Here is a 25,148-nt window from a genome sequence, read left to right on the forward strand (position 1 = left end):
AAAATGCAGCTACCTACATGGTGAAAACTAGGCTCATTATTTACCAGATCCAGCAACGCTATACAATAATGTAGAGAAGGAACTGTGGGCAGTTCGCCCACATGCCCCTACATAGCCTCAGTGTCTGGCATGAGGAAGCATGGGGTGGATGTATGTAAAGGCACTGTATTTCTATGTGGTGAGGAGGGGTGTTGAGTGGTTTTTTTTTTTTTTTTTTAAATGAAAAGTTATTTAGCTGTCACCCTAAGCTTCTGAGATGATTAAAGTCCCTGCAGTACTACTTGCAAGAGTAAGTGTGTGAGCCCCAGTGCTCCACCAAATTCCAATTTGGCAAATCACATTTATTGCAAATCACATTTCTGACAATTCACAGTGCTGAATAAATAATTATTCTATTCTAGTTAGTTTAGAGTTGTTAGGAATACGGCTTATAGAGGCATACGTGGACTCAGTGACAGCTAGAGCACACTCCCTTTAGACAAATTTGTGTCTCTGTCAGGTCTGGTAGGGACAAATCGGAGAAGCCCTCAGACATCAGTAAGGAACTGACTTCAACTCCGTAGCCATATGGCAGTGTGCACCTTTGTGACCTCTGCTTGTTCAAAAGTTGGTTGAGGACTGCCTATTCTCTGACCAGGGATGCATTGGATAGGGAGGTGCTGGTCCCCTTGCAAGTAAAGAACTCCCTAAACTGGTGGAATCAGCAACTCCATGTCTGTGTGGGCGTCCCTTTCTTCTGCCCAACCCCATCAGTGACTCTAATGGTGGACGCATGCCTGTTAGAGTGAGGAGCCCATCTTGGCACCCGCACTTTTCAGGGCAGATAGGCAGTCCATGAAACTAGTCTCCACATAAATCTGGTGGAGCTTAGGAGAGTCAGGAATGCGTGCCTCAATTTCATGCTCTTCATCGGGGCAAAGCAATCAGGGTCAGGATGGACAACATGTCCTACATGTTTTATGGAGAAGCAAGATCCCCCTCCTTGTGTGATAAAGCTCTGGAAGTGGTGCATAATTAACCATATCCAGATTTCAGCTGCCTACCTTCCTTGCATCCAGAACACCACAGCTGATGCCCTCAGTAGACACTTCTCCTATGACTAGGAATGGGAGCTGGACATTTAGGTCCTACCAGATGTATTCCAGATATGGGGATGGCCAGAGGTCGATCTTGTTCTCAGAGGTGTCAAAAAGAAGTGTCTTCTTTTCTGTTAAACAGGGGGGTCTTGGTCACCGCTCCCTGGGGGATGCCTTCCTTTTACTGCAGAAGAAGAATCTGTTCTCTTCCCCGCAACACTCCTAATTCTAAGGGTGATGACCAAGATCAGGTGGGGGAGTTGCAAGGTTATTGTAAGGGGGTTGGGAGTCACAGTATTGCCACCCTTACTTTTGCATTGCCTTCAGAGCTGTGTGGCAGGAGAGCAGTGGCTGCTGGCCGAGCACCCAGCTCTGCTGGCACAGCTGCCGCCAGCAACTGCGGAGAAGTAAGTATGGCATGGTATGATATTGCCATCCTTACTTCTGTCCTGTTGCCTTCAGAGCTGGGCCCTTGGCCAGCAACCACCACTCTCCGGCCACCCAGCTCTGAAGGCAGCAGCACAGAAGTAACGGTGGCAATACTGTGACCTCCTACAATAACCTTGCAACTCCCCCAGAACCATCTTTTGGGTCAGGACCCCTACAGTTACTACACTGTGAAATTTCAGATTTAAATATCTGAAATCATGAAATTTATCCTATGACCATGAAATTGACCAAAATGGACCGTGAATTTGGTAGGGCCCTATGCATAACATTTCTAAGACATGGGCTTTCCAATCCATCCACACTCTTATATAGGCTCTTATCATCTTGTGTCTGTATTGCTGAAACACTCTTTTCTCTGGCCTTCACAAATGCTGTCTTGCTTCACTGTTTCAGAATGCTGCTGGAAGGATAACTTTTGTAGCCTGTTCTTTGACCCTTTTGTCCCTCTCTTTGCGTCCCTCCACTGGCTCCCCGTTCTCTGTCGCATCAAACAAGCTACTTTGTCTTTACCTTCAAGGCCCTTCATGGACATCCCCAACCCTACCTGTCATCTCTCATTTGCTATTTAGAGGCCGACTCCTGCCTCTGACTTGTCCGCAATGCCAGCTTCCATCATTCACCTAGTTACATTTTCAAACAAGCACCTTTGTGCTGTCTGTCCCTCCTTCTTGGGAGGAGTTCCCTGTAAACTCTGCCTATTATGATCAAGACTGTCTCATAGTATTTCCCTGTCTGTAATGTATCATCTGTTGTCTCTTGTCTTATACTCAGATTGTAAGCTCTCTGGGGAAGGGACTGACTTTTTGTTCTGTTTGTACAATGGCTGGTCCATGATCCTGGGCCATGATTAGGACCCCTTGGTGTAATGGTAATACAAATAATTAATAAGACTCTTGGATTCTGTTTATTCCTTTGTCATTGACTTGATAGGTGACCTTGAGCAAGTAACTTGCAGGTTAATTTTCAGAAGTGAGTAGTGATTTTTGGGTACTTAACTGCAGACATCTTAAAGGGGCTCCTCTCCCCCCGTCCCCCCCCCAAGTGCTGATTATCTGCTCTTTAGAAATGAGGCATCTTTAAGCTATCTGAAGCTGGGCACCCTAAATTACTAGTTACCATGCCTTGGTTTCCCAATCTGTACATGTAGGAGGGATGTTTGTTTGTCAAGTGTTTTTGACTTAATTGACTGAAAGGGAGTAGCCAATGGATCTATATAGTTTTGGATCCCAAGCCACACCCCCACACTGGAACCTTGAGGAGCACAGTTCTGGTGCACAGGAACTGCTGACCCTCCTGGCAACTTCCCTCCTTCCTTCCAGCCCTGCGTGACAGAGCCACACCAGTTCTGCTGCCTAGTTGGGCCTCGTGTATCTATGGAAGATGTGGATGTGGGTAAGGGTTTTCCCCATAGTGACTAAATAATCAAGTGTGTGTGTACACACGTGCATTTGTGCACACAATTTATCTCTGTCTACTAGATATATCCCCATATTGCAGGTCTTTATATACATCATCTAAATAAGCCTTGCAACAGCCCTGTGAGGAAAGTAGGTGTATGTGTATCTGTGTACATGTGCCATGCACAAGCCTACTTAACCAAAAGTGTGGTGTGCGCAGTAGAACAGACCTCAGTGCACCTATTTAAAAAACAAACAAACCCCACACATTTAAATGTGCTATCATAGTATGGTCACAAGTTACACTCAGACTGCAGCTTTGATTTCCCAAATATGTAGGGAAACATGACTTTCATTTGTATAAATAAGTAATCATTGAGGCCCTGACACTGCAGGGTTTATGAACTCAGGGAAAGTTGTAGTATTTACAACCCTGCATAGCTTCTTAGGAGAAAGGCACCTGTGTGAAGTTGATAAGCTCAAGTTCTTAAATGATCAGCACAGAGTTTTCCACTTAGAAAGTTGTGCATTGAAGTTAAACCTCCAGGGATGTATTTGACCTTTGGATTATACTAGCTAACCTAATAAGAGTCATGCACACATTGAACTGAAAAAAGGCACCCTTTGTAAACTTTCCCCAGATATTTCTTAATGAGTAAATAACTTCGCTGTAAATTCTTTTTTTTCTTATGGACGTTGATGTGGATTTTACAACAATTGTCTGCTTTCCTGCAGCTGTGGAACTCGCAATCTGTTAAATCTGTGTTTTTACTTAAAGTCTTTCTTTTCAGGAAAGTTAAAGCAGAGCCAGAGTGTAATGTGTTTAAGAATATTTTAACTCCCTTTGGAAATTAACTTTTTATTTTTTAACCAGATAGTGTAAACAGTCAAAAGAACTGATTGCACAAGCTCAAAAGAAGCAGAATTAGTTAATATTTAAACTGCCTTCCATTAAATAACTGATTCTTAAAAATTAATTTGAGGGGCCATGTCCAGTCCTGGAGATAGTTATTTTGATTATGGCTTTGCTGCCACTGCTTACAGGCATTTTTGAAACTGAAATCCAGTGCATACAGTACAATTTATGTTGCATTCTGATTGTGCGTATATATAGTGAACATGTGTTTAAACCCTTATGAGAAGAGAAGCAAATATGTTTTTTTCTGTATGTTTTTAACACATTAAGTACTGCTGAATGATGTTAACAAAACTGACAAATGTGTAATTGAACTCCCTCTGATCTTTACTTGAGATGTGCTTAGTGGATAGACCTGCGATGCAAATATAGAATCAGAGAAATGTAGTTCTGGAATGGACTTTAAGAGGTCATCTAGTCCATCTCCTCGTGTGACACAGGATTAAGTATACCTAGGATATCCCTGGCAGATGTTGTTTGTCTAATTTGTTCTTAAAACCATAACCTGTGCCATGCTTAACTATGCTTTATAGTTAGAAAGTCCCTCCCCAATGTCTAACCTAATTCTCCCTTGTTGCAAACCAAACCAATTATTTTTATCCTACCCTGTGTGGACATGGGGAACAATTGATCACCATCTTATTTATACATTTAACCCCTTCCTCTTCCTCACCATGTTGTTGTTGTTTGTTTTTCCCCTAGTCCAAAATCTTATAAAGCAATGACCAAGATTTTAAATTGGCAGCATAAAGTTGGATTTAGGCACCAAAATAAGTGCCCTGATTTTCAGAAATCTTGAGCTTCCAGAAGTGCCCTTTGAAGTCAATCGGCACTGCTGGGTGCTCAGCATTTCTGAAAATCAGGCAACTTATTTTGGTGCCTAAGTATGAACTTGAAGCCTAATTGTAGGCAGAGAAGGTTTTTTGAAAATCTTGAGCAACGTATTTGCCATAACAATGGGTATATTAAGGCACTGCCTAATGTGTTAAATTGACTTTTGTGGGAGAAAAAAAAAGAGGGTGGGGTTAATTATGAATGTAAGGGGAACACCCTTGATGTTGGAATCTGAACTCTGCCAGCTACAACAGCTATACTGACTGGCACTACAGAAATGTGTATGTAATAATGACTCTGTTCAGAAATGAGTGGTTACCCTTTCGTAGTGTTAGACCGCTGTGTCCAGTGTGAACAGGCATTTGTGTCGCTTACACTCTTAGAATCCCGCTTACAGAAATCTTTATAGACAAACTTCCCTTAGCTAGTTCATAGCACAGTTGCTATTTGGCTTGTGATCATACTGTGTATAGATGAAAATGGTGTCTGGCTGGAACTGTTTTTTTTTTTTTTTTTTTTTGAAAAGGGCTTCTGACCTAGTTTGGATAAGGATTTGGTGTCTATACCATGAAATTAGTTTTGCATGTCCGGGGTGTGTCGTGTCATGTCTTCAAGCTGTGTTTGAAAACAGTTGTCTTACTGGTGTGGACGCAGCCAACAGAGTAGAACATCTATTTTAACAAAGCAGGCTGATGTTGAGCTTGGTTTTCTGACTGTTGCGGCTGGGATCAACCACTTTCACTCCAGGTTAGGAGGACCTGGGAGAAAGCTGTGTCAGACGCTTTTTGTCAAATGTAACTGTTCTGTATAAGTTCTTATACTGCACTCATCACCATAGCAGCTGAGCACTAAATGATGTGACTAAATGTGTGTGTGTATGAGATCCCTCCCATTCTTTCCCCAGGGGGCTAAGTGTGTTGCAGTAGTGTCCTGTCTTTGGAATTCTTTTTATAATTTACAAAAATACATGTTGCCATATGTTCGATAGAGAAGGCAAAGTTAAAGAAATATGTCTTGCACTTGGAGTGGAAGTTGGTGAAGTTTGCAATGATCCTTAGTTCCTGTAGATGTTCACTTCACCATCTGGAACTGGCCCTTGAGAAAGTTCTGTCTTCTGCACCATGGAGCTTTACCCTTAATGCAGTTTTCTATAATGTGCTAGAGGAGGGAAGCTATCGCTTGTGGTCTTCATCTCAGAGGTTTAGTTGGTCTTTTAGCTACACAGTGACCTGGGCCCAGTGTAAATTGAAGATGAGGGCAGAGACCTTGAACTTGATTCGGTATTCTATGGGAAGCCAGTGTAGCAAGCAGAGGACAGGGTTGGTGTGTTTGTTGGTAAGGAGATGTACTGCAGCATTCTGTATTAGACGGAGCTTCCTAAGAGCTGAAGGCTTCATGCCCAGGTATATCACATTGCTTTAGTCCAGCTGAGAGGTGATGAAGGCATGAATAACTGAGGCCAGGTCATCGTTTTTCAGGTTTGGATGGTGTTTCCTAGCCAACTGGAGATGGTAGAAAGCGTTATTCATGGATGCTGCAATGTGAGAGCTTAGTACCAGTAGGAATCCAGGAGCATTCCTTAGCTAGAAACTGAATTGACCGATGGTGGCTGTCTACCTTCAACCAAATGAGACTGCACCATAGCTGCAAACTCTTCAGAGTACTTTCCTGTGCCCATCAGCATAACCTCTGTCTTGCTTGGGTTTAGCTTCAGCCAGCTGGTGTGGCCATAATGTGGTGAATGATAGTTAGTGCTGAAGGAGCTTTAGTGTGTACTTTTGTCCCAGACTAATTCAGCAAGGGCAATAAAACCAACATAAAGAGTGAAGAAATTACCACGTTAACCTGCAAGCTAAAATGAGGGGTGTGCATAGGTGCGAGGAACATGCAGATGTGCTCACAGCCAGTGGAAAAGCCAGCCAAGCAGTAATTTATGGGTTCAGAAGTGAAAACATAACAGGTTGTGATGAGGAGGCTCTTCTTTTTAAAGAGGGCCTGTCAAGCTGTAGGGAGTGGCAGACTTCAAACTATATCTGTTAATCAGAATATGGTACTGGTTACTAGTCATTCAAATTTGTTTAATTAGCAAAAGTGGTAAAGAGGGTTTTATGTGTAAACCAGGTCTGTTTTCCTCTTTTCTTCCTAGCTCTTCACCTCCCATTTTATTGTACTGTGAAATTGGAGTCCTTAATCTGCCATTTAACCAGCCATTTCACAGAAACAGGTTGGGATGGAACATAGGATTATGACTTTTCTGCAGGATCAGACCGGAGGAGGAGACTTTTTTTTTTTTTTTTATAAGTGGAAAAGCTCATTATGAAGTATAAATGACCTCTTCAGTAACAGCAAGGGAAATGAAGTAAATAGGAGACATTCCTCCTCCTCTTTATATAGGCTTTTTATTTTTTAAGTGAAATTTATAATCACTTGGACTGGGCATTCATGTGCCATAGGTATCCTGAGAACCTTGCATAGAATGAAACCAATTTAAGATAAATGGTGCACTTGGCCATATTTCAGCAGCAGGTACCTTCCCCACTAGGAATGACATCAAAATCATAACAATGACTTTTGTTTTTGGTGGTGGTGTTGAGAGCACCCACGGCTCCAGTTGAAGTTACTGGGAGATACAGATGTTAATCTCAAAAAGCACCCACAGTTACAGGCAGACCTGTTCCTTAGGCAGGTAGGAGCAAGATGGAGGAGCAACCTGGGCCCCTGCTCTCCCAGAAAAATAGCGTGTGCCTTGTTTTTGTTTATTTTTCTCCAAAGCTTTTTCTGGCTTAAAGAAATTGCATCTTCTTTCTCCTTTTTTCTCTGCTCTTTTGCAGGAAACTCACAAGGTCTATAGACAGAAACTTGAAGAACTCAATAACTTGCAGGCTGCATGCAGCAGCTCCATTCGTAAACAGAAGAGGAAATTAAAAGACTTGAAATACAGCCTCCAACGGTAATGGGATAGTCTGGGGGGGGTTCTCCTGAGTGACTGAAATACAGGCTATAACTATTGTTTTGCTGCATGCCCAGTCTCCTAAAAAGCGAGCAGCCTTAGGTTATCACAACGGTGTAAATTTTGATGTAACTACTACCATAATAGATTCATAGAAGTAGAAAAGACCAACTAGATCATCTCGTGTATCCCTCAGGAGCCAATACAGAATTGCTCCCTACAATATATTTTGTTGTAGGAATATTTTTATACTGTAGGACTGCATTGCCATCAGCCTGTTACCTGTAGTTTTATTAGTAAGATAAAACTCAGTTCCATCTAACTATGGAAAAGTCATGTGAATTCGCTGGTAGCCAGGTAGTTGCACCTGAAGGTAAATTTTAATCCTCAGTGGTATTCTTCCAATATGGTGTTTGGATACTCAACTCCCACCAACAACAAGAGCTGTATGCTTAATTCCATGGGCACTAGGCTAAAAATATTGCCTTTGTCTCTCAAGGTTGCAGGCTACTTCCAATTTTCATGTTAATTGTTTTTTTACCAATTTTCCCATAAATCATAGGCTGTGACAAATCACATGTAGCCTAGGAATATTTTAAGCCCCAAAACCTGCAACAGCAAAGCTAAATTTACAAAAACACTATGATGATTTAACGTTTAGAGATAAATATATGGGGCATCTCTTCTGGCTTATTGGGGACTTTAATATACTTCTAAAAGAGGAATAGTTTTTTAATCTTTTTTTTTTTTTTTTTTTGAGATTTAAAGCTGATATTGTAATGTTTGCACTGGTTAACATTTGCTTCCCAGTTCATCAAATATTTATCTTTTAGAGTTACTCTGTGTTAGATCATATGTAAGCATTGATTAACCACCAGACTAAGATACATTTTTAAAGAGAAGGAGATGAGGACTTGATAGTGTTCTACTACACTGACTTTTAGTTATCATCTACTAATATTTCCTTTTCAGAATTTCCTGATGTGACCCAATTTATTGTCCCATTTCCAAGTGCTCAAGTGATAAACGTTGAAAAATGAACTCCCCTTTCCTTCTGTTCTACCACTACAAAGGAATACTCCTGAGGACATTCTGCACCAAAAAAAAAAATTTCTGCACACAATATTTTAAAATTCTGCAAATTTTATTTGTCAAATAAATGTGGAGGCTCCACTTGGCATTGGGGAGCACAGAGGTGGGAGATCACTGTGCAACCTCTTCTCCACCCCGCCAAGGACATGGACTCAGCGGTGAGGCTGCACCCAACCCTGATGCAGTGCAAGGACCTGGCCTGCCCCAGAAACACTCCAGGGGCCCTGCCCTCCCTGTGCCAGCTGCATCAGGTGTTGGCAGGCAGGCTCAGTAAGGCAGGATCCAAGTGTGGAGGGGCTTAGTGTGGGGGGATCCAGGTGTGAGTTGAGAAGGTTTTGTCTGGGGCAATCTGGGTGCAGGTGGCTCAGTAGGGGATCTGGATGCTCAGGGGCTTGTTGGGGGGTTTGGGGTGCAATGATAATGGGACTCTGTCAGGGGGTCCAGGTGAGAAGGTGTTTGGGGCTCAATTGGGGGGGGGATCTGGGTGTGGGGGGCTGAGTAGGGGGTCTAGATGCTGAGGGAGTGGGGCTCAGTGGGGTGGGTATCCAGATGCAGCTGATTGAGGCTCGATGGGGTGGGGATCCAGGTGTGGGTGGCTCGTTGGGGTAGTCCAGGTGCAGGTGGAGAGGGGCTCATCGGGGGGTTCTGAGTGTGTGGGGGGGAGAGGATCGGCGGTGCGGGGGTCTGGATGCATGGGGATTAAGCAGATGGAGAAGCAGCTCCCTGTACAGGGATCCCTCCCCCTGCAGCTGAGGAGCGATGGGTGCAGGAGGTGGGGGTGGGGAGTTTGCAGAACTTCCTGCCACTGGAGGAGAAATCTGGGGATGGGTCTGTCCCATTCCCAGATGCTGTGAAGAGGAGGTCCCGTCCTCCCTAGCCCAGCTGGGACTAGCAGCTAAACCCGGCACAGGGTAGGAGCCACCAGTCGGGTCTTCCCCTGTCCTGCCCCATGCCCCCACAGTGATTTACCCCTCTGCCGGCTGCCCCAGGCACCCGAAACACACTGCTGGGGAGGATCTCCTGACCGCTCTTGTGGCTTCCCTTTGCTTCCCTTTCAGAAAGTAATTTTTCTGCGGGGAAGCAAAAAAATCTGCGGGGGACATAAATTCTGTGCATACACAGTGGTGCATAATTCCTCCAGGAGTAAAAGGAATCTGCATTTTTCCCCTTTGTTTTGAGCACTGGCAGGCTGTTCCCTATTTGTTCACACATTGGTAGTTGCAACTGGAATAATCTCTTGCAGAGCTGGGCAGTAACTTAAAAAATCCACAGAAGTGTCATCTTGCTTTATAGTTTGGAGATTAAATTTGTTCCTCCTCCTCATCCCCCTCAAATTTTCTCTCCTTTGGTACAAAGCAGTGAGCTCCGTATGACAATCTATTTTAGAGGTTTTTTAAAATGTCCATCATTGCACTATTTCAGCACTTATCTCTTCCTTCTATTCAGAGAACTTTGTGTGCTGAGCAGCAGTATGATTGAGATTAGAGTCACAAAGCAGTTAATGAAAAGCCCTCCTATTGCTCTAATATTGTCTGTATTCAGCAGTGCTTAAACTGGCACCACCTGCTGTCCCCAGAGCTGCTGATTTCAATAGAGGAGACACAGCAGGAAGAGCTGATCTGAAGGTCCTTTTCCCCTGCCTTCCTCCATCTAACATACATTAATTGTATAGGGACCAAATCGATCTCTTGGATTTAAATTAGTTAACATCCTTTCACTTGAGGCTCTGTAGGCTGCATGATGTCACTTTGAAAGGCTATACAGTGTGGGCTTGTTGAGGTTTTTTTTTCCCTTCAGATTGCCTTTTATGAAGTTTATGGTCTGGATAGAGATTTTTCAATTTAAAAGCACACTCAGATCAGCTTAGAATTTTTGAAAGCAAGCTTTTATAAAATACCTGTAAGACTATTTTAAAAAGTTAAAGATAATGAAAAGTTCCTTTTGAAAAGGGATTCATAACATTACTTAGCAGTTTTTTGGAATCGAAACATATAGCAGCTTGCTAATGAACTGAGAAACAAAAAGCAAAATTGATTAGAAATTTTCACATTAGGTTATAATCATTGACTAGTCTTTCTGTTGCTCAAGCTGAACATAGTGTGAAAGTAAAGAAACAGTGTAAACAGATTTCAGAGTAGCAGCTGTGTTAGTCTGTATCCGCAAAAAGAAAAGGAGGACTTGTGGCACCTGAGAGATGAACAGAGGAAAGTAAGATTTTATTTTTTTCAGTTTTAACAGCCAAAGTTTAAAGGTAAGCTCTTGCTGTTAGAAGTGCTGGTAAGGAAATACCTTTTTTTTTCTTCTTCTTTTTTTTTTTTTTTAAAGTTGCCATGTTTAAGCTGATTTTATCCCCTTTAAAATCCATTTTGTAAAAAGGGATCTTTGTTTTCACCATCCTCACAGGTGCAAACACAAGTCTAGTCCTGAAGAATCTGATCTCATACAGCAAATTAACACCCAGATCAAAGACAGGCAAAATATTTTCTTTGACATGGAAGCCTATTTACCAAAGAGAAATGGGTATGTATTTATTAAAAATTAATCTTCCTAATATAAAGCTGCTACAAGTATTTAGATAAGTGTGTCTCTTCTAAAAGAATTTAACAGATATATCTGCAAAGAATAAGAGGAAAGCATAAGGTAAATGAAACGGTAATATAGTAGATAGCACAGTGGACTATTTGATGTTTAATCACATCCCTGCTTGCGGGAGGATTGAAATGGAGAGGGAAAGATGAATCAGAAATAAATTTCACTTTTGAAAGAAACTATATGGGCTCTAAGGCTTGGCAAACCTGGAAATTTGTTATTCAGAATATTCATGTAAATGCTCCCGTATTACAATTATAATTGTATTGGCTTTTGCTCTTTGGTACCAAGAGAGCTCTCATCTGTGGTACTCTGTCTTAACAGTACTGGGATGCCATTCATGGGCTGCTTCTTGCAGATGTAGCTATCTTGCTGTGAAAATATTAATCCAGTTTCCCCATCCCTGATTTTCACTGTTGATTCATAATTTCTCCTGATCCCTAACACTACAGACAGTAAAGAGGCCTCCCACCAGAAACTTTTTATCTGTCTTACTCCTTAAAATGTTGATTTAAAAAAAACAACAACAAAAAAATAACACCACACCAATCACCAACTAATATTGGGGATCAATTTGAAGAGAGCACTGATGTTATTCCTAAGGCACCATTTGCATTTTATACGAATTTCTCTAGTTTCATCTCTTGCTATAATTAAAAAATCTAGACCACAATATGCAGTATTGCTTACTGGAGTTGGAACATCTTTCTAAATCTAGCCTGCGGGGCAGCAGTTCTTTTGTATTAAATTAAAATGGACTGATCTGTCTTTGGATGTTTTGTCTTTCAGTTTGTACTTAAATCTGGTATTGGGAAATGTGAATGTAACTCTTCTAAGTAACCAGGCAAAGTAAGTGGGGTTTTTTTTGTTTACAGTTGTTCCCAGTTAGTAGAAGACAGATATTGAAGTACAGCATAGGTGATTTTTTTTCCCCATAGCATGAGCAGGGTATTGGCCCTGCAAGATCAATCAATAGAGCTATGTACTATTCAAAATACTGTGCCAGATTTATCCATGGTGTAATTCCACTGAATTCAAACTGACCACTTGTTTTTAAACAAATAGTTTAGTATTTGGGGGCCACACGCATGGACTTATACTGGAGAAGAGCATAAATTGTGACTTTTTCTTTTGTAACTGTAAAAATAGCAGTGTGATTCCAGCTATATTGGGTCTCAGTGGCTTCCAGAGAAAATTTGATCCATTTATAAATAGAAAAGGAGAAAAAAATACATATTTAACTGCCAGTCCTGAAACTAGCCCTTTGAATTTTAATTAAGCTGGTTCTCTCTGGCTTGTACCTATATCATCAGTAATAAAGAATCTGCAGATGAGACTGTGACCTCCCAGTTAAACATCTGTAACACCATTGTCTTCAAGGTATTCACTGTGAATCCCTATTGTGAGACCATGTTAAGGACAGGTATTACTGAGGACAGAGTGTGACCCTGGAATTGGAAGTATAATTATCGTTTGGAGTAGAAATGTGATGTGTTGGCAGTTGGGCTGCCTAAGCTCTGTTTCTGTCTTCACCACAACCTGTTTAACCGAGGTGAAACAAAGTGTAAAATTAATACACCATGAATCATTATTAGACTGCGTCTCAGGGATGCCATCAGCAACCCGCAAAGACTGAATAGATTCCCTCAAGGGTCCATTCTAGCTCCAGCACTTTTCAACCTATATACCAGTGATATTCCACCAACATACTGCCACACGTTCATGTTACGTGGATGACCTTGTGCTGGCTACTCAGGCTTCCGCATTTGAAACCTCAGAAAAGGTTATAGAACAGGACTTTAAAAGTCTTTAGAAATCTGTTTCTAGGTGGTTAAAGCCAAATGCCTCAAACAGTGGTCTCAGCTTTCGATTTGAATAGTATGCAGGCCAAGAAGACATTAAACATCAATTTCTGTGGGTCGCTGTTGATGCATGATCATAATCCTGGATAACCCTGAACTGCACACTCAGCTTCCGTCGCCACCTTGAACAAACCAAAAGGGAAACGAAGGTCAGGGTCAACATCATACAGAAACTTGCAGGAATATCTTGGGGAAGCAACACCTGCACACGCCAAATGTTGACACTAGCCCTGCTCCATTCCACAGAGAAATATTATACCCCAATTTGGAGCCAAAGCCCCCACACAATTTTAGTGGACCCAGAAATTAATGCTGCTCTGTGCATAATCAGTAGCACTCTCGTGTCCATGCCATGCATTGGCTAACATTGTGCCAGCAAATATCTGACAAGATGCTGCGACAGTTAGAGAGAACATAAAGATCATGGCAAATACCACACTACTGCTCCACCATGACATAAAACACACACACACCCGCCACTGACTAACATTGAGAAAAGCCTTCTGGTCTCGTGCCACAGCCCTCCGAGCAGAAGATAAGGATGTTCGCAGAAGATGGTCTGAAGCCTGAGTGGTTGCCAACATACCAAACAGAATCTAATCCATGACCCCAACTGTGCAAGTGCTGGGCTTCTCCTCCCCACGGCACATAGGGACAGCACCCGACATGGAAGATATGCATACTTACTCCATAGAAGGAAAGTGAGGGAATCACCGAACTGTGACATGGTGCAAACTGTCGGCAACATCACGGATGATTGCTCATCCTGGAGGAGTCACAGCCATTCAGGAGACACCCCTGTCTGCTCTGAACTGGATAAAAGACCTTAAGATCCAGCTGTAGTCACATTGTTGCTTTCACTGTTCCACTATCGCCATACAGAAATAGTTGTCTCATAATATTTACTTATCTCGCAGGGTGTTGAGATTGAATTAATTCATGTTAATGAAGAGCTTTATTAAAGTGAAGCCTCTCTCAGTGGTGCCATATAAGTACAAAGGTCTTACTGCTATTATACCATGCTTGCATTTTCTCAGTGGGAGGAAAATGGAACAGTGAGCTACGTGTGGTGTTTTTTTGGGGGTGGGGGGAGAGATGAGGAAGAAATGTTCTTCAGGATTACTTTAAAGCTTGTTTTTGTGGTGTGTCGTCTCCCCCCCCCCCCCCCCCCATGACAATTGATAAGAAAAGCACCCAAGAAAAAAAACTATGAATATTAGTTAAAGAAGTTTTGTCTTTGGACAGATAGGGTGTTAAGTGTACTACATGATATAGAATGGGAACTGTACTTGTAGAATGTAAATCAGTTTTAAAACCACAAATATTTAGATGTTTTACTTGTTTTTAATGGCAGAAATATTAATACTTCTACATTATTTTGTCATCCCAGGTTTGCCTACAAAGATGAATATGAAAAGTTCAAACTTTATTTGACAATAATCTTGTTACTTGGTGCTGTAGCATGCAGGTTTATTCTTCATTATAGGTAAGGCAGTACTTTTATTTCTGATTAAACACTTTAAATAAAAATATAGTGTTGAATGTTGAGTTAGAAACTACTATCTTCTCTGCATCTCAGAATCAGAATTTAACAAACAAAACTGCTAACTCTACTGTGATTAGTGCAGAATTCAGAGTTAAGAGGTGCCGTCAAGATAAATCCTAGTGCTGTCCTGAAAACACACTTGTGAGTAGTCCCATTTTCTTCAATGGAGCTATTTATGTACATAAAAGTTATTCATGTGGAAATATTTGGAGGATCAGGCACCATATCTTTTAAAATCAATTTCCTTTCCTTTGCTACTAGTAGCACCATAAATTATTACAGCTGAAAGCATTTTTAAATTTACTATTTAATAGGGTTGTCAAGCAATTAAAAAAATTGTGATTAATTACATTGTTAAACAATAATAGAATACCATTCATTTAAATATTTTTGGATGTTTTCTACGTTTTCAGATATATTGTTTTTTACAGTGCAAATATTTGTAATCAAAATATACACTTTGATTTCAATTACAACACAGAATACCAAGTGTACAGTGCTCACTTTATATTTATTTTTTATTACAAGTCTTTGCACTGTAACAAGACAAAAGAAATAGTATTTTTCAATTCACCTAATACAAGTACTGTAATGCAATCTCTTTATCATGGACGTTGAACTTACAAATATAAAATTATGTATAAAAATACTGCATTCAAAAATAAAACAATCTAAAATTTTAAAGCTTGCAAGTCCACTCAGTCCTACTTCTTGTTCAGCCAGTCGCTCTGACAAACAAGTTTGTTTACATTTTCAGGAAATAATGCTGCCCACTTCTTATTTACAATGACCCCTGAAAGGTGAGAACAGGCGTTCTCATGGCACTTTTGTAGCCAGTGTCGCTAGATATTTACATGCCACATGCGCCTACTTCAGCCGCCATTCCAGGGGACGTGCGTCCATGCTGATGATGGGTTCTGCTTGAAAACCATCCAAAGCAGTGCGGACCAATGCACGTTCATTTTCATTATCTGAGTCAGACGCTACCAGCAGAAGGTTGATTTTCTTTTTTGGTGGGTAAGGTTCTGTAGTTTCCATATTGGAGTGTTGCTCTTTTAAGACTAATGAAAGCATGCTCCCTACCTGATCCCTCTGAGATTTTGGACGGTACTTTAGATCCTTAAATCTTGGGTCGAGTGCTGTAGCTATCTTTACAAATCTCACATCGGTACCTTCTTTGCGTTTTGTCAGATCTGCAGTGAAAATGTTCTTAAAATGAACAACATGTGCTGGGTCATCATCCGAGAGTGCTATAATATGAAGTATATGGCAGAATGCGGGTAAAACAGAGCAGGGGACATACAATTGTCCCCCAAGGAATTCAGTCAAAATTTAATTAACACTTTTTTAAACGAGCATCATCAGCATGGAAGCATGTCCTCTGGAATGGTGGCTGAAGCATGAAGGGGCATATGAATGTTTAGCATATCTGGCACATAAATACCTTGCAATGATGGCTACAAAAGTGCCATGCAAATGCCTGTTCTCGCTTTCTGGTGACATTGTAAATAAGAAGAGGGCAGCATTATCTCCTGTAAATGTAAACAAACTTGTTTACATATCTATTCAGGGGACACCATCATGGGGCCTAATCACATCAGCCACACTATCAGAGACTCGTTCACCTGCGCATCTACCAATGTGATATATGCCATTATGTGCCAGCAATGCCCCTCTGCCATGTACATTGGCCAAACTGGACGGTCTCTACATAAAAGAATAAATGGACACAAATCAGACGTCAAGAATTATAACATTCAAAAACCAGTGAGAGAACACTTCAATCTCTTTGGTCACTCAATTACAGACCTAAAAGTGGCAATTCTTCAACAAAAAACCTTCAAAAACTGACTCCAACGAGAGACTGCTGAATTGGAATTAATTTGCAAACTGAATACAATTAACTTAGGCTTGAATAAAGACTGGGAGTGGATGTGTCATTACACAAAGTAAAACTATTTCCCCATGTTTATTTCCCCCCCTACTGTTCCTCACACGTTCTTGTCAACTGCTGGAAATGGCCCATCTTGATTATCACTACAAACCCCCGCCCCCCCCCCCCCGGGCTCACCTGCTGGTAATAGCTCACCTTACCTGATCACTCTTGTTACAGTCTGTATAGTAACACCCATTGTTTCATGTTCTCTGTGTATATAAAATCTCCCCACTTTATTTTCCACTGCTTGCATCCGATGAAGTGAGCTGTAGCTCACGAAAGCTTATGCTCAAATAAATTTGTTAGTCTCTAAGGTGCCACAAGTACTCCTTTTCTTTTTGTTTGTCTGAGTATCAGAGGGGTAGCTGTGTTAGTCTGTATCCACAAAAACAGTGAGGAGTCCGGTGGCACCTTCATGGGTAAAAAACCCTACTTCTTCAGATGTATGAACGAAAGCTTATGCCCAAATAAATCTGTCAGTCTTTAAAGTGCCACCGGACTGCTCGTTGTTTTTGTTTGTGTGAGCGATTGGTTGAATAAGCAGTAGGACTGAGTGCACTTGTAGCCTCTGAAGTTTTACATTGTTTTTGTTTTTGAGTGCAGTTATGTAACAAAAACAAAATAATCTACATTTGTAAGTTGCACTTTCAGGACAGAGAGATTGCACTACAGTACTTGTATGACGTGAATTGAAAAATACTATTTCTTCTGTTTATCATTTTTACAGTGCAAATATTTGTAATCAGAATATACGCTTTGATTTCAATTACAACACATAATACAAGAGATAGATATATCTATGAAAATGTAGAAAAACATCCAAAACATTTAATAAATTTCAACTGGTAGTCTCTTGTTTAACAGTGTGATTAAAACTGCGATTAATCGTGATTGATTAATTTGAGTTAATCGCATGAGTTAACTCAGTGGGTCTCAAACATTTTTTACTGGTGACCCCTTTCACATGGCAAGCCTCTGAGTGCGACCCCCCCCTCCCCTCCCCCAATAAGTTAAACACACTGTTTAATATATTTAACACCATTATAAATGCGGGAGGCAAGCAGGGTTTGGAGTGGAGGTTGACAGCTCGCGAGCCCCCTAGCGGGTCCCAACCCCCAGTTTGAGAACCCCCAAGTTAACTGCAATTAACTAACAGCCCTATTTAATCATTTGTTTCTTTATGTATTTAGCTCAGCTTGGACAATGCTAGACACATTGGGGTTTTTTTGTTTTTGTTTTTTCTTGCTGGTGGTAATGCACTATGACAGCATTGTAATTTTGGGACTGCAAACATTGCAGGGGAATGTGCAAATCAAAGCAAACGCTGTCCTTTCTAAAAGTAAATTAAAAGCAATGAAAATGTCTCTGGCATTGTACGACTTCTTGTATTTAATTGTGAGCAAAACTTGAGCCTGGCCCTCCTGTTAAGCTCCCTTTTAAATCTGCCATGAATGCAACATCATTTGTTAAGGATATAATTCCTTGGAATGCACAAATGCTCAGGGTTGTCTAGACTTGAAACTTTAGGATGTCAAAATAGAGGAGTTTTTCAGGTCTTGAAAACAGAGTACAGTGCTCTACTGTGTTGTTAGTTGATTGGATTTATATAGATCTAATCGTATCTGCTCATTAAATTAGCCTGAAAATGCCTGTGTAAATTGGATCATCTGCTTCTTCTATGGAGCACTCCCTCCTTCAAATGGAATTAATGTCATCTCTACACACCTGCTCATCAGCCTGGGATCCCAAGTCTCTTTTTTTTATCACATAGCACTTTCCCAGTCTCCCAAAGTAACAGTCTATTTCTCCCCTTCTCCTCCCCCCCCCAAATTTGCATAGTTGTTGAAGAAAAGGCACAGTGTAGGGGTTGTGTAGGGGGGTTTTCAGCAGGACTAGTCATGTGTAACATTAAGCATGTACCTAAGGGTTTGGAGGATCAGGGCCTTAATGTCTGTGGTTTCAAACAAACTGTTTTTCACTTACACTGTTCTTGGGGTAGGGAGGAGAATAATCTTGAAATGGATATTTATCATAACAAGATTTGCTTGTTTTTTGTTACTCTTTTTTTAATAGGGTGACAGATGAAGTGTTTAACTTCCTGTTGGTGTGGTATTATTGCACATTGACAATAAGGGAAAGCATTCTCATCAGCAATGGATCAAGGTACCCTATGATATTCCAAAGTAATTCAAAGCACAGGATTCATTTAAAACAAAAAGGCAAAGATGGTTTGTTGGATTCCCAGTGAGGTTGGGATAAAAATCCTGCTAAGTCGTTTTTATTTGACCCTTTTGAACATCCATTTCCAAACACACACATCCACTTGGGGGTGAGAAAAACAAAGGCAAGTTATGAAGAAACTGTGCCTTGATCCCTTACACCAGAGTGCTGAATGTGCTTATATTAATAAACTAGTTTTTAGTGAGCTAGTAATAAGCTAGTTTGTCTTTATAGAAACTGAACTGGCAGGGTTTCCTGCGAATGTGAAAGATTGACAGTCTAAATATGCTTTAATTTTCCACTTTCCTTTGACTACCTCCCCACACCTTTAACTCAGTCTAAGGTGACACTATCATAAGCATAAGACATAATTGAAGATCATCTGCATCACTGATTTCATCTCCCTGCAGATGTTAGATGCCACCCACATAATTCAATAATATATACATTCTCTGAGACTATAGTTGATCTTAAGAACATAAGAATGGTCATACTGGGTCAGACCAAAGGTCCATCCAGCCCAGTATCCTGTCTACCGACAGTGGCCAGTGCCAGGTGCCCCAGAGGGAGTGAACCTAACAGGTAATGATCAAGTGATCTCTCTCCCACCATCCATCTCCACCCTCTGACAAACAGAGGCTAGGAACACCATTCCTTACCCCCCATCCTGGCTAATAGCCATTAATGGACTTAACCTCCATGAATTTATCCAGTTCTCGTTTAAACCGTGTTATAGTCCTAGCCTTCACAACCTCCTCAGGCAAGGAGTTCCTCCGGCAAGGTTGACTATGCGCTGAGTGAAGAAGAACTTCCTTTTATTTGTTTTAAACCTGCTACCCATTAATTTCATTTAGTGGGCCCTAGTTCTTATATTATGGGAACAAGTAAATAACTTTTCCTTATTCACTTTCTCCACACCACTCATGATTTTATATACCTCGATCACATCCCCCCTTAGTCTCCTCTTTTCCAAGCTGAAAAGTCCTAGCCTCTTTAATCTCTCCTTTATATGGGACCCGTTCCAAGCCCCTAATAATTTTAGTTGCTCTTTTCTGAACCTTTTCTAATGCCAGTGTATCTTTTTTGAAATGAGGAGACCACATCTGTACGCACTATTCAAGATGTGGGCGTACCATGGATTTATATAAGGGCAATAAGATATTCTCCATCTTATTCTCTATCCCTTTTTTAATGATTCTTAACATCCAGTTTGCTTTTTTGACGGCCGCTGCACGGACATCTTCAGAGAACTATCCACGATGACTCCAAGATCTTTCTCCTGATTAGTTGTAGCTAAATTAGCCCCCATCATATTATATGTATAGTTGGGGTTATTTTTTCCAATGTGCATTACTTTACATTTATCCACATTAAATTTCATTTGCCATTTTGTTGCCCAATCACTTAGTTTTGTGAGATCTTTTTGAAGTTCTTCACAGTCTGCTTTGGTCTTAACTATCTTGAGCAGTTTAGTATTGTCTGCAAACTTTGCCACCTCCCTGTTTACCCCTTTCTCGAGATCATTTATGAATAAATTGAATAGGATTGGTCCTAGGACTGACCCTTGAGGAACACCACTAGTTACCCCTCTCCATTCTGAAAATTTACCATTTATTCCTACCCTTAATTTATGTAAGAGCCTTTGGTGAGGGACCTTGTCAAAGGCTTTCTGGAAATCTAAGTACACTATGTCCACTGGAGCCCCCTTGTCCACATGTTTGTTTGACCCCCTCAAAGAACTCTAATAGATTAGTAAGACATGATCTCCCTTTACAAAAACCATGTTGACTTTTGCTTAACAATTTATGTTCTTCTATGTGTCTGACAATTTTATTCTTTACTATTGTTTCAACTAATTTGCCCGGTGCTGATGTTAGACTTACCGGTCTGTAATTGCCAGGATCACCTCTAGAGACCTTCTTAAATATTGGCGTTACATTAGCTATCTTCCAGTCATTGGGTACAGTAGCTGCTTTAAAGGACAGGTTACAAACCATAGTTAATAGTTCCACAATTTCACATATGAGTTCTTTCAGAACTCTTGGTGCCATCTGGTCCCAGTGCCATGTTACTGTTAAGTTTCTCAATTAATTCCAAAACCTCCTCTAGTGACACTTCAATCTGTGACAATTCCTCAGATTTGTCACCTACAAAAGACGGCTCAGGTTTGGGAATTTCCCTAACATCCTCCGCCGTGAAGACTGAAGCAAAGAATTCATTTAGTTTCTCTGCGATGACTTTATTGTCTTTAAGTGCTTCTTTTGTATCTCGATCGTCCAGGGGCCCCACTGGTTGTTTAGCCGGCTTCCTGCTTCTCATATACTTAAAAAACATTTTATTACCTTTTGAGTTTTTGGCTAGCTGTTCTTCAAACTCCTTTTTGGCTTTTCTTATTACATTTTTACATTTAATTTGGCTGTGTTTATGCTCCTTTCTATTTACCTCACTAGGATTTGACTTCCACTTTTTAAAAGATGCCTTTTTATCTCTCACTGCTTCTTTTACGTGGTTGTTAAGCCATGGTGGCTCTCTTTTTTAGTTCTTTTACTGTGTTTTTAATTTGGGGTATACATTTAAGTTGAGCCTCTATTATGGTGTCTTTGAAAAGTGTCTATGCAGCTTGCAGGGGTTTCACTCTAGTCACTGTACCTTTTTAATTTCTGTTTAACTAACTTCCTCATTTTTGTATAGTTCCCCTTTCTGAAATTAAATGCCACAGTGTTGGGCTGTTGAGGTGTTCTCCCACCACAGGAATGTTAAATGTTGTTCTATTATGGTTACTATTTCCAAGCGGTCCTGTTATAGTTACCTCTTGGACCAGATCCTGCGCTCCACTCAGGACTAGATCGAGAGTTACATCTCCCCTTGTGGGTTCCTGTACCAGCTGCTCCAAGAAGCAGTCATTTAAAGTATCGAGACATTTTGTCTCTGCATTTCGTCCTGAGGTGACATGTACCCAGTCAGTATGGGGATAATTGAAATCCCCCACTATTACTGAGGGTTTTTTTTTTTTTTTTTTTAATTTTGATGGTCACTCTAATCTCCCTTAGCATTTCATCGTCCCTATCACTGCCCTGGTCAGGTGGTCGATAATAGATCCCTACTGTTATGTTCTTATTAGAGCGTTGAATTACTATCCATAGAGATTCTATGGAACATGTGGATTCATTTAAGATTTTTATTTCATTTGATTCTACATATAGTGCTACTTCCCCACCCCCCACGACCTGTTCTGTCCTTCCGATATTTTTGTACCCTGGAATGATATATTTTGTACCCTGGAATATCTGGGTACAAAAGCCTACAGAGAAGACTGTATTTTTGTAGCTTTCCAGAATCCTTGTATTTTGGAACTGCATTAATATCTCTCACCCTTCTTTCAAAATCACAGTAGAAACTCTGATTCCATACTAAAAAGGAATGCAGAGAAGCCTAACTGTGGTCTAGATTTATAATGTGATTTATCTGGTTGTAGAAATAAATAATGAATGCATTTCCAGCTCTTGATAGAGGTTGATTATACCATGTAGCAAAACATATATCTAAACTACAATGGGGGGGGGAAATCCGATGTTAAAGTAGATTTAATTTAATAGCAGTAAAAATAGTACACACTTGTTAAAAATTAAAAATAAACAAAAGCCCCCAAACACTATCTCTCTCAATAACCTCATAGTCTAAATTGTTTTTTATTTAATGTTTCTTCTTTAAAAATGTATGCTTTCAATATAAATATCCTAAATTATTTGCAGATTCATTTATAGCTGGAGTTGCTCTTCGGAAGTTTCCAGTATTGCCAATTCAAGTTACATCATCACCATGAACACTGCTATTGTTCCTCAAAATGTATATACTTAGTCACACCTAACTATAATGCTAGATGCTACAAATAACTGGAACATTACTATAACTGAAAGAAACGCATGAAAATGTTTCTCTGTTTTTCAATTTTGGTTATTTTATGCGTTTGACAGCACTTTGTGCGTAGCCAGTTTCACTGTTCCCCTTATAGTCAGTCAGCCTCTCTTGCTGAAGAGACTTTTATTAACATCAATGGAGGAGCAGAAAAATCTCTTGAATCTTACTTCAAAGGAATTTAAAAAATAATTATTTCATAGTATTTAGAGCAGTGAATTTAAAAAACAAAACAGAATCTCTTCCCCCCGCCCCCAAACAAAAAAAAAAGAAAAGAAAAACAGGTGACAGTCAGTCAATCGAAGATAAATCAAGTTGACAGTGTCCTTTTCAGTCAGACCATGTTAGGGAATAACCTTGCACTTCTAGGGGACCTGACAACATGACCTGAATATTCTTTCCTCCCCCCACCACCCTGAGATCTTCAGATTCCCTGGTCTGAGTGGTAGAAATTGTAGTTGCATCCCCAGAGTCCTACAGCATTCCAAAGAAGCATTACTAATGCTGGCTTTGAACTAGGGATGTCCTGCATTCCCTTCCTTATGGCTGGAAATATAGCCGTTAAAAAACAAACGCAACCTCCGTGAGACATGAAACAACACTCTGCAAGATCACTTTTTGCTTGATTTTTGTTGTTTAAGCCCTGTGTATATTCCACAAGCCATCAGTGCAAATGCTGAGATGTGCTGTGCTGCATACACTTTTAGCAGTGATTATAGTGAGTGCCATTTCAGGACCTCTCCCAATGTCCTAGTAGCCAGCCAACTCGCATTCCTCAAGTGCCTGGCTAGAAAAGACAATAATTGGGACTTATTCACTCAGTTGACTTCATTATTTCTTCTGTACACTGGTGTAACGGAGACACAAATTGGGGCTCATTATTGCTTGTGAAGTCAGATCTGATGGCCCCCTGCTGAGTTGCTACTCATCCATTGTAGATTGGCCCTCACAAGGGAAAACACACACACAATTTAGACAATGAATACACACACGCGCGCTACTGCTGTATTAATTGGTTCTCTCTCTAATTTGGCTTGTTTGCCACACTTTGAATAAGCAAAACTACTTTACTTCAACTTTACTTATGCATCCTTGTCCAATAAACACTACCCTGGGGAACCAAATGGCTTATAAATTCCCTCTTAATTGAACTTAATACATGAGTAAACCAACTAAAATGGTGGTGGTAGAAGACTTGTGTTGACAGCACGCTATACATATAATTAAGCAGTAATGAATGAGGTGCAGAATGTTTACTAGGGTTTAATGACCAACTGGGAGGAGTTTATGGCCATTTATTTCAATCAGTCACTTTTCCAAAGCCTTGTACTAAAGTAATTTCTCCTATTACATACTAAAAAGGGAGAGGCAGAGAACCTCCATGTGTAGTGGTGGTTGAGGGGTGTGTGTACATTTCTGGGGAAACTTGTGCCTAATTAGCGAATATTATTGCTTGCAGTCTTCAGAGATGATTCATCCAGGTTGATCTGTATTACCGGTGAAGCTACAACGCTGTGAATATAATCACAGCATTGTAACAACAATTACTTTTATAAGTACCAGCATACTGGCATAAAACTAACAATTGTAGCCACAGAACTGTTGTTAAAAAAACCCCTCTCATGTAAGATAGAGATTTTGCTTCTAGTTTCATTTCAGGAAAGCAGTTGTCTCTAGACCAGTGGTTTTCAAACTGCGGGTCGCGACCAAGTACTGGGTCACGGCATGTAAGGGACTGGGTCATGGGGGCTCTGGTCAGCACCACCGACTGGGCCGTTAAAAGTCCCGTCGACAGTGCTGCCCAGCTAAGGCGCTAGTCCCTACCTGTTCTGACACTGCGCTGCGCCCCGGAAGCAGCCAGCAGCAGGTCTGGCTCCTAAGTGGGGGTGTATGGGGGAGGGCAGCACAGGGCTGCAGCTGTATCACTGTAATGTTTCAGGTGTAAACAAGCCCTTACAATCGTGAATTAAGCTTCACAAACCCTCTGTGAAGTAAAGGAAGTGGTGGTCTCATATTCTACAACTAGGGAAACTGAAACACAGAGACATTAAGCAACTAGTCTGAAGTCATGCGCAACCAGGAATTGTCCCAGTCTTGCATGTTAGTCACAGCACCAACAGTTTCCTCATTTAAACAACTCAACATTGGCCTAATGCTTCCAAAACCTAACACCATTTCAATATCTGAAACTAACCTATCCCATTGTGATATTTGTACATTTCTTGATTACGCCTCAGTAAAGTCTGGCGATATTCTTTTGTTTTAAATTTTGAAGCTTTCTCTTTATTAATATTATAAGAAACTCACTCAGTAAAATCAAGACTGAAGTTTAATTTATTTGTATAACATTATAGGAATGTACATA

General features: G+C 40.6%; 1 protein-coding gene across 8 annotated transcripts in view; it reads left to right on the forward strand.

The window, feature by feature from the left end:
* TMEM120B (transmembrane protein 120B) overlaps positions 1 to 25,148 on the forward strand; it is a 41,389-nt gene that overhangs the window by 2,156 nt on the left and 14,085 nt on the right. For 5 of the 8 annotated variants that reach the window (XR_006285962.1, XM_037878537.2, XM_007058295.4 and 2 more), the window contains exons 2-6: positions 7,505 to 7,623; positions 11,119 to 11,235; positions 12,094 to 12,153; positions 14,557 to 14,652; positions 18,722 to 18,811. Coding sequence is in view for 6 of the 8 variants with exons in the window: in XM_037878537.2 (XP_037734465.1) it covers positions 7,505 to 7,623; positions 11,119 to 11,235; positions 12,094 to 12,153; positions 14,557 to 14,652; positions 18,722 to 18,811 (482 nt within the window). In the remaining 2 variants the exon portion in view is untranslated. The remainder of the gene's footprint in view (positions 1 to 7,504; positions 7,624 to 11,118; positions 11,236 to 12,093; positions 12,154 to 14,556; positions 14,653 to 18,721; positions 18,812 to 25,148) is intronic. The other 3 variants (XR_006285963.1, XM_043529238.1, XM_043529237.1) reach the window with 1 other exon arrangement.

This window comes from Chelonia mydas, chromosome 15 (assembly GCF_015237465.2).
Source record: "Chelonia mydas isolate rCheMyd1 chromosome 15, rCheMyd1.pri.v2, whole genome shotgun sequence".
Lineage (NCBI taxonomy): Eukaryota > Metazoa > Chordata > Testudines > Cheloniidae > Chelonia > Chelonia mydas.